Source organism: Schistocerca cancellata, chromosome 1 (assembly GCF_023864275.1).
Source record: "Schistocerca cancellata isolate TAMUIC-IGC-003103 chromosome 1, iqSchCanc2.1, whole genome shotgun sequence".
Classification (NCBI taxonomy): domain Eukaryota; kingdom Metazoa; phylum Arthropoda; class Insecta; order Orthoptera; family Acrididae; genus Schistocerca; species Schistocerca cancellata.
The window spans coordinates 689,921,408-689,936,386 of record NC_064626.1 but is presented as its reverse complement, the minus strand read 5'-3'; the positions used below and the strand labels follow the sequence as shown (position 1 = coordinate 689,936,386).

The window sequence follows — 14,979 nt, the reverse complement described above, 5'->3', positions numbered from 1 at the left end:
ACCTAACAACTGTGTGGTTCTTGTTCTATCCGGATGGACCATCACTAAAAAGAGTGAGTCTCTTTACTCTACTGGATATTTCAGTCTGTATGTAATTCAATAAAAAACTGCACACCTCATCTGAAGACTTGTTACCTTCACCCTAATGATAAAAGGTAGATTATATACCGAAGAGTTAAAATCCAGTTCCTCTGTCAGCACATCAAAAAAATCCTGCAATAACATCTTGCCATGTGCTAAGCCTTAAGAATTAGTCCCTTGCATCTTCGTCACACAAATATGAATCACGATGAATCATATTACTCAGACACTGATTTGAATGAGTCCATTCTTGAAACTGAATTTCATGACAGCCAGCTTGTCAACAACTGCTTGGCCATTTTAATGAAAGGATAAATGCTTAGTGCTGTGGGGTGCAAAGTGTCAGTAACAAGTTATACAAACTACAGTGCAGCTGTGACGAAAGGATTATGTACTGAAATAAATCACAAACCACCAATGAAACAAGGAATAATTTATGAAGTGAAGTCATGTAGCTTCAAATCTGCCAAATTACATTGAAAAATCATATTAAGTACCACTTAAGGTAGGAATCAATACTTCAAACTCAGAAACATGATTTTAAATATTATATTTTACAAATATCAGCAAGATTACATGAAAGTTACAGATTTTACACTTAAAGAAGTACATTTAATAATTGTCTCATTGTATTCCAAAAATGCACATCGAAGTAATTTACTCATACACAAAAGTATTCTTATTCTGCCATCAAATGACTACTGAAAATGAATTCAACTTGGTTAGCAGTCATTAATATTATGTCATCTCTCTCTCTCTCTCTCTCTCTCTCTCTCTCTCTCTCTCTCTCTCTCTCTCTCTCCTCTCTCTGATATGTACAAATATAAGTATATATAATTATTTACATAGCTCTTCAGTTATGTATCCCCACAGTGGGTTTACAGAGTCTTTTCCACAAATGTTTCGGTGCATGTTTCACTGACTTATGAAGTAGGATTACTTCTTCTCTTCTGTATTAATTCCATACTTCATTTTCATCTTATCCAACTCTTCTTTCTTCTTATCAATATCCAGGCGCTTGAATGCTTTGTTGGACTGAAATTTACAAAATAACATTATAACCAGTATTTTTTATATCCATCACTATGATACCAGATCTTATAATCAAGTGTTTCAAAATTATATTCTACTTTAACAAGTATAATCTTACAGTAGGAAACACAGCAACAGACAAAATACTGACTGTTGCGACCAATGATTCGTATGACTGGAAATAGTTTTTGTTTCCACCTGTCACTGCAAAGCACGGCTATGTTTTCAAGTGAAAAAACAATCACATTAAACAAGACTTGAGTGGTTTAGAATGAACACAGAAGTATAAACAATGGGGTATAACAATAATTGTTCAATTTGTGAGAGAAAATAAATACAGTGAAACCTCTATTTTATGTTTTCATGCTGCCAAGACTTTTAAAAAAAATGCAAAACTGAGGAAAATTCAGAATTGAGGAAAACGTGAAAACACCCAAAATATAAGCAGAAACATAAATAAGTGGCATATATGATTAAAAATCGTAATTCTCTCCAATACAGTGTATAATATCTGTATAAGTGAAGGAAATTAAATGTACAATACAATGTTTATACAATAATTTGTCTTAATGAATTTCATCTGTTCTTAAAAAATCACAAATGTATAACAGCAAGTAAAAACTCAGCAAAAATTGAAATTTTTATCAAGGTACAAGATAATAGAGCTATTTTCTGATATGCTGTGATCAAAAAATTATATGTCGAAACATGCATTTTTGAGAGATTTTTCCTTTGTGCATGGAGGAAGATAGCAAAAATTGATCAACATGGTGAACTAAAATGAAAACTATTCAGTATGGTGGAAAGTGTCAGAATCTAACATGTGGGTGTGTGCATTTCTCTTCTGTAGCCAATGACAGTGCAACATACCCTGGTTATGCGAACACAGTGACCTCTGGTGTATTGCCTGCGTTCAGTTTGTCTTCATGCCTTCCACCAATGTTAATGATCCTGTGTGTGTGTGTGTGTGTGTGTGTGTGTGTGTGTGTGTGTGTGTGTGTGTGAAGTATGTATGGAGTAGTGTATGTAGCTGTTGCAACTGTATCATGTCAGATTTGAACATGAAAGTATTTAAATTGTGCTTTTGCAAAACCCTTGTTCTATTTCCATGTGACATCTCTGCCATAGCACATGATCTCCACGAAAAGCATATTTCCAGCACTTCACAAAATGCTTTCACTCTTACTTGCACTCCCATCATTGAAGGACCACGCCCCCTCTCCACACATCCAGCTCATAAACTCATTTCATGTGGGTTAGTGTGGTGTGGTGGCTCTGCTGGCTGTTGGGTGATTTAACGGTTGCCAGCCAATAAGAGATCACTAGCCAGAAATTGCCAATGTTTTCTTGATTCTGACCAAGCATACTCTTCACAATTCAATATTTGAATTTAAACGGTTGACGATCAATACTGTTCCTGAATACAGTACATCAGAAATATGTGCAAAAAGATGAGACTGAGTTCTAAGTGGCAAAAGGAAAGGCGGCGGCTGGGCCCCTTCATCACTTATTGGCTTGGTTCATAACACTTCACATCCTGTTTCTCCATTGCTGCTGAAAACTAGTAGTAGTTGTGTCATAATTGCGCAGTGAAGCTAAACATTACAAGTTATGTTGGCCAAGCCGATTGTGGGTATGTCAGGATTATCTCTCTCACGTATCACCTCTCCATAATGGCCTATAACATTCTCAGCACCGTGTGAACCATGTGTCTTTTGTTCCACTTGTAACTCATTCACTCACGTCAAATGTCAATAGAAAGAAAATGGGATGGTCAAGCAAGATGTCAAGTAAGAACATAAAATCAAGGTAAACCTTATTAGGAAGAAATGTAAGATTGGGGAATTTTTTGCACTGATCTTGTGGGTTCTTCTCAGGGGGTATGAATTTATGGCATAGAATCACGAAAAATGTAAAATGGTATTTCCATTGTAGTGTAATTATAGATGTTGTAGAGATCTTCATTGCAACATTAAACAAGTCATCAGCCCAAAGATGGAATTATTAAAATACTGGTCTCTCATCAGAAAAATCTCACTGTATCACTAATATCAGTACCTATGGCCTACAGTGAAAACATGTCATGACACCAATAGGCATCCTTCAAATTCATAAAGTGCTGCCATAGTGAAGAAAGTCTAGTGACAAGAAAATTATAATACAGAGGAGGAGGTAAAGAATGAACCAAGTGTGACCTAATGTGGAAATAAGGTATATGAAGCAAGTAAAATGAAAATCTCACCATTTACAAATGGAGGTTTAGAAGATAAATGTTATAATTTGTATTGTGTTACATTTAAGACAAATAAAGCAGAATAAATGGCATGAAATAATCAGCCCTTTCTCAAAAAATTAAATACAATATTTTATCATTACAAAAACAAAAAGAAATTTATGATATGTCGAGACACAGTATTTCAAAATCATCTATACGAATTTCCTGCAGCTTATGACTGTAGTTCCCATGATCCAACATTCAAAAACTTTTTGGTATGGAGAAATGTTTGGCAAATTCGAATTGTATGCAAGAAGTTAAAACCTAAATTCAGCACAATTTCACGCATTTTATAGAAGTTGTGAAGGCTGCAAACAATTTCCAATGAAATGCTGATATTCAATGTGGTTACTAACAAACGCAACAAAGAGAAAGGTAAAGCAGTCATCAAACTGAAAGTTAGTTTGATCACCATAGTGCTTTACTAGGAATGGTCTATTGATTTTTGGTATAGTGTTGCATTTCTCCAACCTTTGAACTGAGTTACCCAGCCAATCATATGGGGCTATGCAGTTTAGCATGGACTCCAAAACACATTGCAACTCAGCATTTTTTTATGTTAACAAACATTGTCAAAGGTGAAAGAAATGATAAAGTGGCAGATAAAAACCGTAGGACTTAACTCGGTACCAAATCCATAGTCAGGCACACAACCACTGAACCATAACAAAGTTACCAAGTATAAAAAATTATTTGCCCTGAATTTTTACTATTCTTCTCCTCCTCATTTTACAAATTGGTTGCTTATCCCCTTGAAAACTCAGCCCTGTTGGTCTTCTACACTCCTGGAAATGGAAAAAAGAACACACTGACACCGGTGTGTCAGACCCACCATACATGCTCCGGACACTGCGAGAGGGCTGTACAAGCAATGATCACACGCACGGCACAGCGGACACACCAGGAGCCGCGGTGTTGGCCGTCGAATGGCGCTAGCTGCGCAGCATTTGTGCACCGCCGCCGTCAGTGTCAGCCAGTTTGCCGTGGCATACGGAGCTCCATCGCAGTCTTTAACACTGGTAGCATGCCGCGACAGCGTGGACGTGAACCGTATGTGCAGTTGACGGACTTTGAGCGAGGGCGTATAGTGGGCATGCGGGAGGCCTGGTGGACATACCGCCGAATTGCTCAACACGTGGGGCGTGAGGTCTCCACAGTACATCGATGTTGTCGCCAGTGGTCGGCGGAAGGTGCACGTGCCCGTCGACCTGGGACCGGACCGCAGCGACGCACGGATGCACGCCAAGACCGTAGGATCCTACGCAGTGCCGTAGGGGACCGCACCGCCACTTCCCAGCAAATTAGGGACACTGTTGCTCCTGGGGTATCGGCGAGGACCATTCGCAACCGTCTCCATGAAGCTGGGCTACGGTCCCGCACACCGTTAGGCCGTCTTCCGCTCACGCCCCAACATCGTGCAGCCCGCCTCCAGTGGTGTCGCAACAGGCGTGAATGGAGGGACAAATGGAGACGTCTCGTCTTCAGCGATGAGAGTCGCTTCTGCCTTGGTGCCAATGATGGTCGTATGCGTGTGTGGCGCCGTGCAGGTGAGCGCCACAATCAGGACTGCATACGACCGAGGCACACAGGGCCAACACCCGGCATCATGGTGTGGGGAGCGATCTCCTACACTGGCCGTACACCACTGGTGATCGTCGAGGGGACACTGAATAGTGCACGGTACATCCAAACCGTCATCGAACCCATCGTTCTACCATTCCTAGACCGGCAAGGGAACTTGCTGTTCCAACAGGACAATGCACGTCCGCATGTATCCCGTGCCACCCAATGTGCTCTAGAAGGTGTAAGTCAACTACCCTGGCCAGCAAGATCTCCGGATCTGTCCCCCATTGAGCATGTTTGGGACTGGATGAAGCGTCGTCTCACGCGGTCTGCACGTCCAGCACGAACGCTGGTCCAACTGAGGCGCCAGGTGGAAATGGCATGGCAAGCCGTTCCACAGGACTACATCCAGCATCTCTACGATCGTCTCCATGGGAGAATAGCAGCCTGCATTGCTGCGAAAGGTGGATATACACTGTACTAATGCCGACATTGTGCATGCTCTGTTGCCTGTGTCTATGTGCCTGTGGTTCTGTCAGTGTGATCATGTGATGTATCTGACCCCAGGAATGTGTCAATAAAGTTTCTCCTTCCTGGGACAATGAATTCACGGTGTTCTTATTTCAATTTCCAGGAGTGTATTTATCTCAGATTTTTTCATGCACATCAGCTGAATATGTTTCCATGGCTACAACTGTGGATTATGTTTTTTAGTCATCCTATTTTCCCCACCAAACCCCTTCTTTGTAACACTGCTAACTGTTATCCCAGTCTTGTAGATTTGGCAAATTTAATTCCTTAAGGTCTTTCTCTGTTTGTTGTACCAGTTGGTTCTTGTAATGGTATTTCTCAAGAATGAATGAATCTGGTGCGTTAGCCTGCTTGTGTCCACTCCTTCAATGGATTTCATTAACTGTATTCTTTACATACACACTATAACTAAGATTTTATGGATCTGCCTTCTTCAGATTTATTTACTGAGTTTTGAGTTACTTGTCACACTATCTTTGTCCCAATATTTTTAAATTAATTTTGTATTCTACTGATCTGATCTCTTGTGTTGGATAGTTACATGTGCTGATGTGTAGCATGTGCCAAGTTCATCATTACTGTAGCCTTGTTACAAATATTTTTTGCCACTGAAATGTATTTTCTGAAGATTTCAATATTTTCTTACTGTCCATTTTTATGTCACAACCAGAGCTGGTTTGAAATCTGTTATAAAAGTTTGTTTCATGTCAAACTCGTAGTTCAATTTTCCCGGTTAGTTTTTGAAAATTTTTAAATTGTTTCTTTTTTTGCTTCAACAATGTCTTCAATAATCAGAGCCATAATCCTCAAATATTAGACAATCCACTTTCACATATTTGAGTTCTAGTTGGTGACTTAGTTCTCCTGCACTCATCCATTACTCACATTTTATTCAAGAGCTCAATTGGATTGTAATGGTGATAGGCAAACACTTCATAGTTCCCTTATGTCTATTTTAAATTCTTTGCTCAACTGTTCCACAAATTTTAGATTGACAGGCAGTCATGTCTTATTCACTTTCTGATCAAAGAATGTGACTTTTCTTTAGTTCACTGTGTTTCAACTATATTACACTGAATTTCACAGGTTAAGACTTTGTACCATATACGATCACCTTTTCTAAAGCTACCCTGGTATTTTCCAAGCTGAGGATCTAGTTTTGGTTCAATTCAGGTTAAGAGAGCTTTGGACATTCTTCTATTGTTACATCCATACTATTTTTGCCCTACACTGAACTTAAAATTGAACCATTTTCATTCTTTGTCTGGGAAAAACTAATTTTAAATCATGATATAACAGAGAGGCAAATTTGAAAATATCAGCTTTTCCATAAAATGAAAAGTTAACTGTTTGGGTATAGTAGCTAAATAAAACTTTACCTGATAATATAATACAACAAGGTATCTGTTACAGACATTGAATCCTGATAAGTGGTCACATGCATTTTTTGCATCAAAAATATCTTCATAAACCACAAATGCTGTTCCTCTCGTTTCAGGTGTGTTTCCTCTGTAGCAAAGTGAGAAAAATTACAAACATATTACATATTCTCTTATGGTTAGCAAAGATTAAATCACAGCGCTTTTACAGAATGAATCTCTTAAGAGTCAGCTGAGGCAGTCATATAAAATCCATAATCAACATCATCACCACCATTAGCATCAACAAATGGCATGAATTCAACTGTAATTTATGACACAATACTTTACTAATACTTTAAGAGGGTTGCCCAGAAAGTAATGCACCTAATTTTTTTTCTTCAACAATTCTTTACTGAACATAATGAGAATTACACACACAAAAGAACGGTGTTTTATCTACACATCCTGTTTTTCCACATAATCTCCATCCTGTTCTATGGCCTTTCTCCAGCACAAAACAAGGGCGTGTATGGCCTGTCTGTAGCAATCCTTGTCCTGGTGGCGGAGCCAGTGCTTCACTGTGTGAATCACCTCCTCAGTGTACTCAAAGTGTCTTTCACGAATGGCATCCTTTAATGGCCCAAACAAATGGAAGTCAGAGGGGGATAGGTCAGGGCTGTAGGGTGGATGGGGTAACACTGTTCAACTCTGTTTTGCGATGTGTTCAGCTGTCTACAGACTTGTGCATCTTCACTTCCTTTGGTGCTTGACAGATGAAGCACCAACTGCCGTGTCACAATGTGTCTGTTCTAGTGACTGGCATCAGCAGCTCGCTGCAACATGTCAGCTGAGACAGCCATGGATGGTCTCCACGATCGCTGCAAATTGTGGACTTCCACCACAAACTGCCTTCTGATGATCTCACCCTCCATGCCCAGCAACTAACTACTTCTGTTGACAGCAGATGCTCTATAGACTTTGCACAAGCATTTGTGAATATTCCCCACAGTTTCTTTCTCTGCAGTGAGAAATTCAGTGGTGGCACGTTGCTTGTAATGTACATCACCTACAGACGCCATTTTGAAACTTTCCTGCAGCTAAAATATCTGTTGGAAGTGACAGAAACTTGGCATGCGCACTCGCTCAGGAGACTTCAGATAATACAAATGTAAAGTTTTGCATTCGTAGCATTGTTTTCAGCTAAAACAAAAAAACGCAGTGCATTACTTTCTGGGCAACACTCATAAATATATAAAAACAAAAACGTAGCTACATAAGTTAATGGAAAAACAACAGAAGTTCCTATCAAAAGGCAGCATAAAATACAAACACATAAGTAAGTAGAATATATAACATACTGCTCTTCAGTCCTTGAAAGACATGCACCAAGCAGCTGTAAGTCCCTCATGGGCCTCCCAGCCAATCATATCATATTACTTTTTTCCATCAGTAACAAACAAAATATATGTCCAGAGCATCCTCTGTGACTTCTGCGTCTGTCTCACAAGGTTTGCAATTTTGTTTCTCTTACCAATACTAGTGCACCAAAGCTTCACATATTAACTCACTCTACAACATGTGCATAGTTCTTGGCAATTCAACTTAAGTTTATGCATCCTGTCGCTGTCTCCCTTTCCTTTTACATCTCTCTATTCTGCAATTCACAAGTTCCTGTCACTGCTTGTTTCTTCTCCATAACTGTTTCATGTTTTGCTGTTCTCTATAACTGCTCAGTTCCATATAATTCAACCTTTTATCCTGTTTTTCTAAGCTACTTTTAAAAAAACAGCTACTTCAGCTTACACTTTGAACTTCATGTTTTCAAATATATATATATATCTCTCTCTCTCTCTCTCTCTCTCTCTCTCTCTCTCTCTCTCATATTTTACTGTACGTTTTCCTGTTGTATGCTCTCTAGTAACCCACAAATCTGAGACATTTCCCAATTAAATTTATCCATGATTAGTCTCATTTCATCTAATCCCTTCACCCACTTTGCCAAAGATAAGCACCTCTGGTCCCCAAAAACTAACCTTTATTTAGTGCTTATTTATATAATACCATCATTTTTAGCATGTGATACACAAAAATATTTCCTATACCCTATTTTAATTAAATTTTTTGTGAAAATACAGAAGAAACAACATAACACTATTTCGCATTCAAGTGGCCACATTACATCACTGCTACTGTTACTATTATTCTTGCCTGTATCTACTTTCTCTAATGTATAGATTACTTACACACGTATTTGCCTTATTGCTCCATACTTGCCAAATATATCATACATCTCTTCAGCTGTAATTTTGTAAGGCAAATTTCTTATGTATAGGATTCTATTTACTTCTGGTGGAAGGCGAACCTGTTGGAAAAGCATTAATGACAGAGAATTAGTTATTTGTATTATCAATACCTCTTTTTCACAACAGCCATTATAATGTAAACTGTGTACATGTAAGTTACTTACAAATTTTGATTACACAGTATGTGGCTGTTTGTTTGCTATTTACCTAATCAGACTTTTAACTGAGTAATATTTAACCATAATGCTAGGCATCTGTTTACTAATGACTGCACTGTCAATCACTCATTAACCAAGAAGCATCGATGAATCAGTCATATGCGATTTAAATACTTTGATTCAAAAAATCCTTGTCTTCAAAGTAAATTCTGTAATATTAAAAAGAAAACACTTTCCAATGATTTGCAAAATTTGTGGGGCATTAGGAACTGTTTCTTTCTCAATATTATAATCACTTTTTTAGCAAGCACTAATGGAAAATTCAATTAATTTTACATATTATTTAATTTAGGAAACAAAAGGAACCATGAATCTAAAAGGGTGCATGAAGATTTTAACACTATTCCACCTACATGTGATTTCGGAGTCTTAATCACTGTGCCGTGTCATTCTGCCTATAAAAGATGGCACTCACATGGTGCTAAATCCATACTGTATGAAGGGTGATTATCACATTCATTAGGAATCTCTGAAAAAGTTAAGCTGTGCAGCAGAAATCAACTGGACACTGCCAGCCCATGCAACAACATTCCTCTAAATTTGTTTTGAACAGATCTGTGTAGCCTTCATGTTACACAATACACATGGCAAATCACCTAAAGCTTACACCGCAGATATTGAGGAGATTGAAAGCGCTACTGATGTTCGGTTTTCACAGCATGGACCGGAAGTTAAGGGCTCCCTTGTTAGCCAATAAACAGATTGTAATAACAATTAGAAAATGTATTTTTTTGTGCAAACCACACACTTTTTTAAATGGAACAATGTCTACTGACATTAACAAACTACAAGTAGGGTAAAGTAGAATGTCGGTGGTGTTTGTTGCAGGATTCTAGTTCAAGTCGTTTACGAGATGATATATTATGGAAAGTTTCCACTGATACTTGTTTGTGACATTCAACTCGCGTAGTTGCTACATATAATATTGTTATGTTTGCTTAGAGTGTGCTTATGTGTTCCTTGACTGCACTGTGATTTGCTAGTCAGTTAGTGTGGGACAGTCCAAGCATTAGGTGAGCATTTTCTTTGGTAGCATTTATAGTTCTGGCCTGTGTCATCTACTTTATGGACTTGGTAAGGTAACAGGTCATGTTCTTTGACAGTGTCTTGAAACTCATTAGCCACCTCAGCATCAGCAGATAGTTTTTCATCAGAAATTTAAATGAACTGAACACCATGACGGGTTTTCCAGTGAGGAATCCAGCCTTCAGTCTTCACTAGTTGCAAACTCACTTCCGGCTTCTATTTTTTTGTGCAAAGCCATTGCCTTTTCTTTGATATGGAGCCCAGATATCGGGGTTCCTTTCCTTCTTTCTTGGTGGAACCACATCCACAATGTGTTGTCAAGCAGTGCAAGTTTACGGTTTTTCAATGTTTTGTGCCTCTTTAAGAGTATTTCCATCATCTATTGTCACTGTACATGATTCAACATTTTTTCGATTTTTTCTCCAACTTTCAATGTTGAAATGCCTACACTAATTTCCCTGGTAGTTTTTCGGAGTGCTTCCCCTTCCTCCAATCTTTGTTGCACTGCTATCCCCTTCCTCCAGTCTTTGTTGCAGTGTTAACTTTTCATTTAATGAAAAAGTATGTTTACATTTCAGCCCTGACATGTTTAAAAAATACACAACTGTACAGTACAAACATTGTGAAACAAATGCATACATCTACTGTAACAAACACAGAAAATATATATTAGAGATGCTGGATCGCAGATAGGCACAACAAACAAAATAATCACTTCTATTGAGAGGAATTCATTTCAGTAGGTGATAATGATGTTTGGTTTGTGGGGCACTCAACTGTGGGGTTATCAGTGCCCATACAAATTCCCAACGTTTGCTCAGTCCAGTCTCGCCACTTTCATGAATGATGATGAAATGATGAGGACAACACAAACACCCAGTCATCTCGAGGCAGGTGAAAATCCCTGACCCCACCAGGAATCGAACACGGAACCCCGTGCTCGGGAAGTGAGAATGCGGCCGCGAGACCATGAGCTGCAGACCATTTCAGTAGGGGTGAACTGCAGAGATAAAATTGGCAACGTGGGAAAGAGGACCAGGTTGCAGTGTGCATGTATAACACATTAAGAACATGTGATCGGGGGACAAGAAAAGTGCAGGGGTCTCAGTTTAATATGCTTAATCACCCATAAAACATTGAAAGGCACACGTTAGAATACGACAAGTACCAAGCACAACTAACAGATTGGAACAGTGTACTTGTCATACTCCAACATGCGCAGTTCAAAATTCTGTTGGGAAATTAGGCATTTTATTTCATGACACCGGCACATTTGTGCCACTTCATCACCTGAGGAAGTACAACATGATCAAATATTACCTGCCTTCCAATTGAGTGTGATAAGCATACATGCCATCAGTCACTTTTTCTCTGTGACAAGTGATGAGTATGCAGCATAAAAGAAGGAGCTTGGCTAAAACATTATCTAAAGCCACAGCAGTCACAAGGACAGAAAAGTATCATGCATTTATACTTATGAGTAAAGCCAAAGATAAAGCAAAAACTGTTTCTGATTTTACGGATGTTGACGTTTATAAAATTAAAGCGTGTGTAGATGCTGCAGCTTTTGAACAGATTACAGGACTAGCTGCTCGTGCCTATGTCAACAAATGGTGGATGGCTTCTGTGCTATCAAGAGCCGAAAAAAGATAATTAAACTTTCTATTTATACATCCTTGTGACCAGCTCTTTCTTTTACTTAACCAAGAACCAGTTGCATTGTTAGCCGCACACAAGACTTGCTTTGTTGGTGCTGCACACTTTAGTGATTTTTGACTGTTTAAACTCATGCTGCAGTGTTATTCAACATGCCAATGTAGACACTGGCACAGACACAGCTAAGAGAAAAAGCCTTGCGATTTGTATATTTACTTATTTATAAAAGCTGACTTTTGAATTTTTTTTTGTGACACTGCGTGTACAAGATTAGTGTGTCAATTTGAAATTCTAGATTCGCATATTTTACTGTTTGTGCCACTTTTGCATAACCTTTCACTAACTGTATTGTCTGTACTGTGATACACTGTTAAATTTTGAACTTTCGCATGTACCCCAACGAACTCTTACTGTTATTGTCAATTGCAGGCGTAAACTAATTTGTGTTCTTTTAAAATTTTAGAGAATAGTAGGCCTATACTCGTTCAAAATAATCATTCTCTAATTTCATCATAGAATTACATGAGAAATACTTATTTTTTGAGAATTTTATGGAGCTTACAAAATTGTAATTTTGTAAGTTAATGGTACGAATGTTTTAGATACATAGCTTATTTCATATCAAATCAGCGATTTTCCTTCACAGTTACAGCCTAAGAAGAGATCAACCCTGAATTTCACTGTATATCAATGCAAATAAATGTGCATTTTTGAGAATTTTCAGAAGCTACCATTGTCCTGTGCATAATCTAATTTGTAGTAAATCTGCATTTGTGATTTAGTTACAGTAGCAGATATTCTAACATATTGTGTTACATCTAGTTTTTCCTTAAAGAGGAGTAGCCCTATATATTATCTACATTTATCTTAATTAACTTTGTTTTTGAGTCTGCTAACAATTATAATCAACCTCAAAAAGTTTTAGGAAACTAGTAATTTCTACCTCAGGTTTTTCTATTGCTTTGGTAGAAATCTCATTTTGTGTATTTCCTTCAATTCTTATAGGGTATTAGCAGCTCTTTTAGCTCAACAAATTAAAAGATAATCTGCAGGCTTAATTTAAACTTATATGTTCACTGTCATATAATACATTGCACCAGATAAAATGCAGCCCACTGTGAATGCTGTTCTTGACTGGCAGGTGCTACGAGTTGTTGTCTTGGAAGAGCTTGAGTCATGTACCTGTGGTAAGGTTACCAAAGGTACGTCAAGTACTGTACTCTGCTGGGGATCCTGTCTCCTCTGCATAGGGTGGAAGGGAACAAGGGAGGACTCAGGCTGTTGTATCAATCCCCCTAACGACAAGTTTGAGGTGCTGTCTTTCAGTGAAAGTGGAATTGAGCCAGTGGGATTTGCTTCACCTGTTCTGGGGAAACCTGTTTTGTCCGGTGTCAAGAGGACACAGACACAAAAGGGTAGAGAGTGTATTAATTGTTGGCAGTTCAAATAGACAGCAAATGATTCTATCCCTTAGGGAAATGCCAGCATAGAACAGGAAAGGACACCAGGTACACTCAGTGTATGTGCCTGGGGGGCTCATTCAACATGAAGAGGCAATTCCAGCAGCCACTGAGACAATATGGTGCAAACAACTGCAAATTGTGGCAGAGGCCGGAACAAATGATGCCTGTCATTTAGACCCTGTGGTCACACTTGGGTCATCCCAGCAATTGGCAGAGAAGGTTGAGATGACCCACCTTGCGCATGGAGCTTCAACAAAGCTCACAATTTGAAGCATTGTCCCCAGAACTAATCCTGGCCTCTTGGTTCTGAGTCAAGTGGAAGGACAGACTTTGACGTTCTGTGATAAGCTAGGCTGCGACTTCCTGGACTTGCACCATAGGTCCCTCTAAATGGGTCAGGTGTGCACTACACATCAGAGACTGCTACAATGTGTGTGGGGTGCATACAAGGAATTTTACAGTTAGGTGATTCTCCATCCAATTCAGATAACATAGCTGTAGGAAGCCCAGAAGTATCAGTGTAAGATCGAAAGAAATGCCTCCCAAGCATGAGAGCATTAAAATTGTAATGGTTAACTGCTGAAGCATTCACAATGAAGTACACATAATATTACACACAGAAAGCTAGTAGAGTACTGAAATTGATAGCAATGAGATTTTTGGGGAAAATTTAAGTGTATATCGAAGGATGGGCAAATGGGAAATGGAAGTGGTGTATTTATAGCAATAGGCAATAAATTCAATTCCACTGTGACATAAATTGAAGCTGCATGTGAGACTGTTTGGGCAAGTCTCGTATCAGGGGTGGGCATAAAATGGTAACAGGATCCTTCTATCGCCCACCAGGCTCATCTCTGGATGTAACTCAAAATGTTAGATAATACCTCAGTTCACATGTGCATACGTTCCCTAGTCATACTGTAATCATCAGTGGAGACTTTAATCATCAAACAACCAATTGAAAAAGTTACAGTTTTGCTAGTTGTGGGAGTCATAAGATATCCTGTGAAACATTACTAAATACCTTCTCTGAAAACTAGCTAGGACAGATAGTTATTGGATGTAATGGCAACAAATAGACCTGATCTCTTTGAGGATGTCCACATCAAAATTGGTGTCAACGACCATAACGTGACTGTAGCAGTAACGATTACCAAAGAACAAAGGACAACTGAAACTAGCAGAAATATAAATATTCAGTGAACTAGATAAAAGTTCAGTAGAGATACATACACAGCAGAACAGTTGACAATGGGAAGGACTCTCCATGGTATACAGTCACTTCTAAGGAAACAGGCTAATACATGAAAGGTACACAACAACGCTTAGGGCTACAGATAGAAAGCTGCTGAATAAAGCACGTTGGCTGTCAAGAGATCAATGTGTGAAGCCTTCAATGACTACCATAGCAGAATATTTTTGTATGATCTTTCACAAAAGCCACAGAAATTCTAGTCACATGTAAAGGCT

At 38.7% G+C, this 14,979-nt stretch overlaps 1 protein-coding gene across 1 annotated transcript in view; it reads right to left on the bottom strand.

The window, feature by feature from the left end:
• Positions 1 to 616: 616 nt before the first annotated feature.
• Positions 617 to 14,979, bottom strand: part of LOC126184440 (splicing factor 3B subunit 6) — a 31,869-nt gene continuing 17,506 nt past the window's right edge. The window contains exons 2-4 of the mRNA XM_049926834.1: positions 9,087 to 9,205; positions 6,862 to 6,991; positions 617 to 1,116 (exon numbers count right to left, since the gene is read on the bottom strand). Coding sequence (XP_049782791.1) covers positions 1,018 to 1,116; positions 6,862 to 6,991; positions 9,087 to 9,205 — 348 coding nt within the window. The 3' untranslated portion in view covers positions 617 to 1,017. The remainder of the gene's footprint in view (positions 1,117 to 6,861; positions 6,992 to 9,086; positions 9,206 to 14,979) is intronic.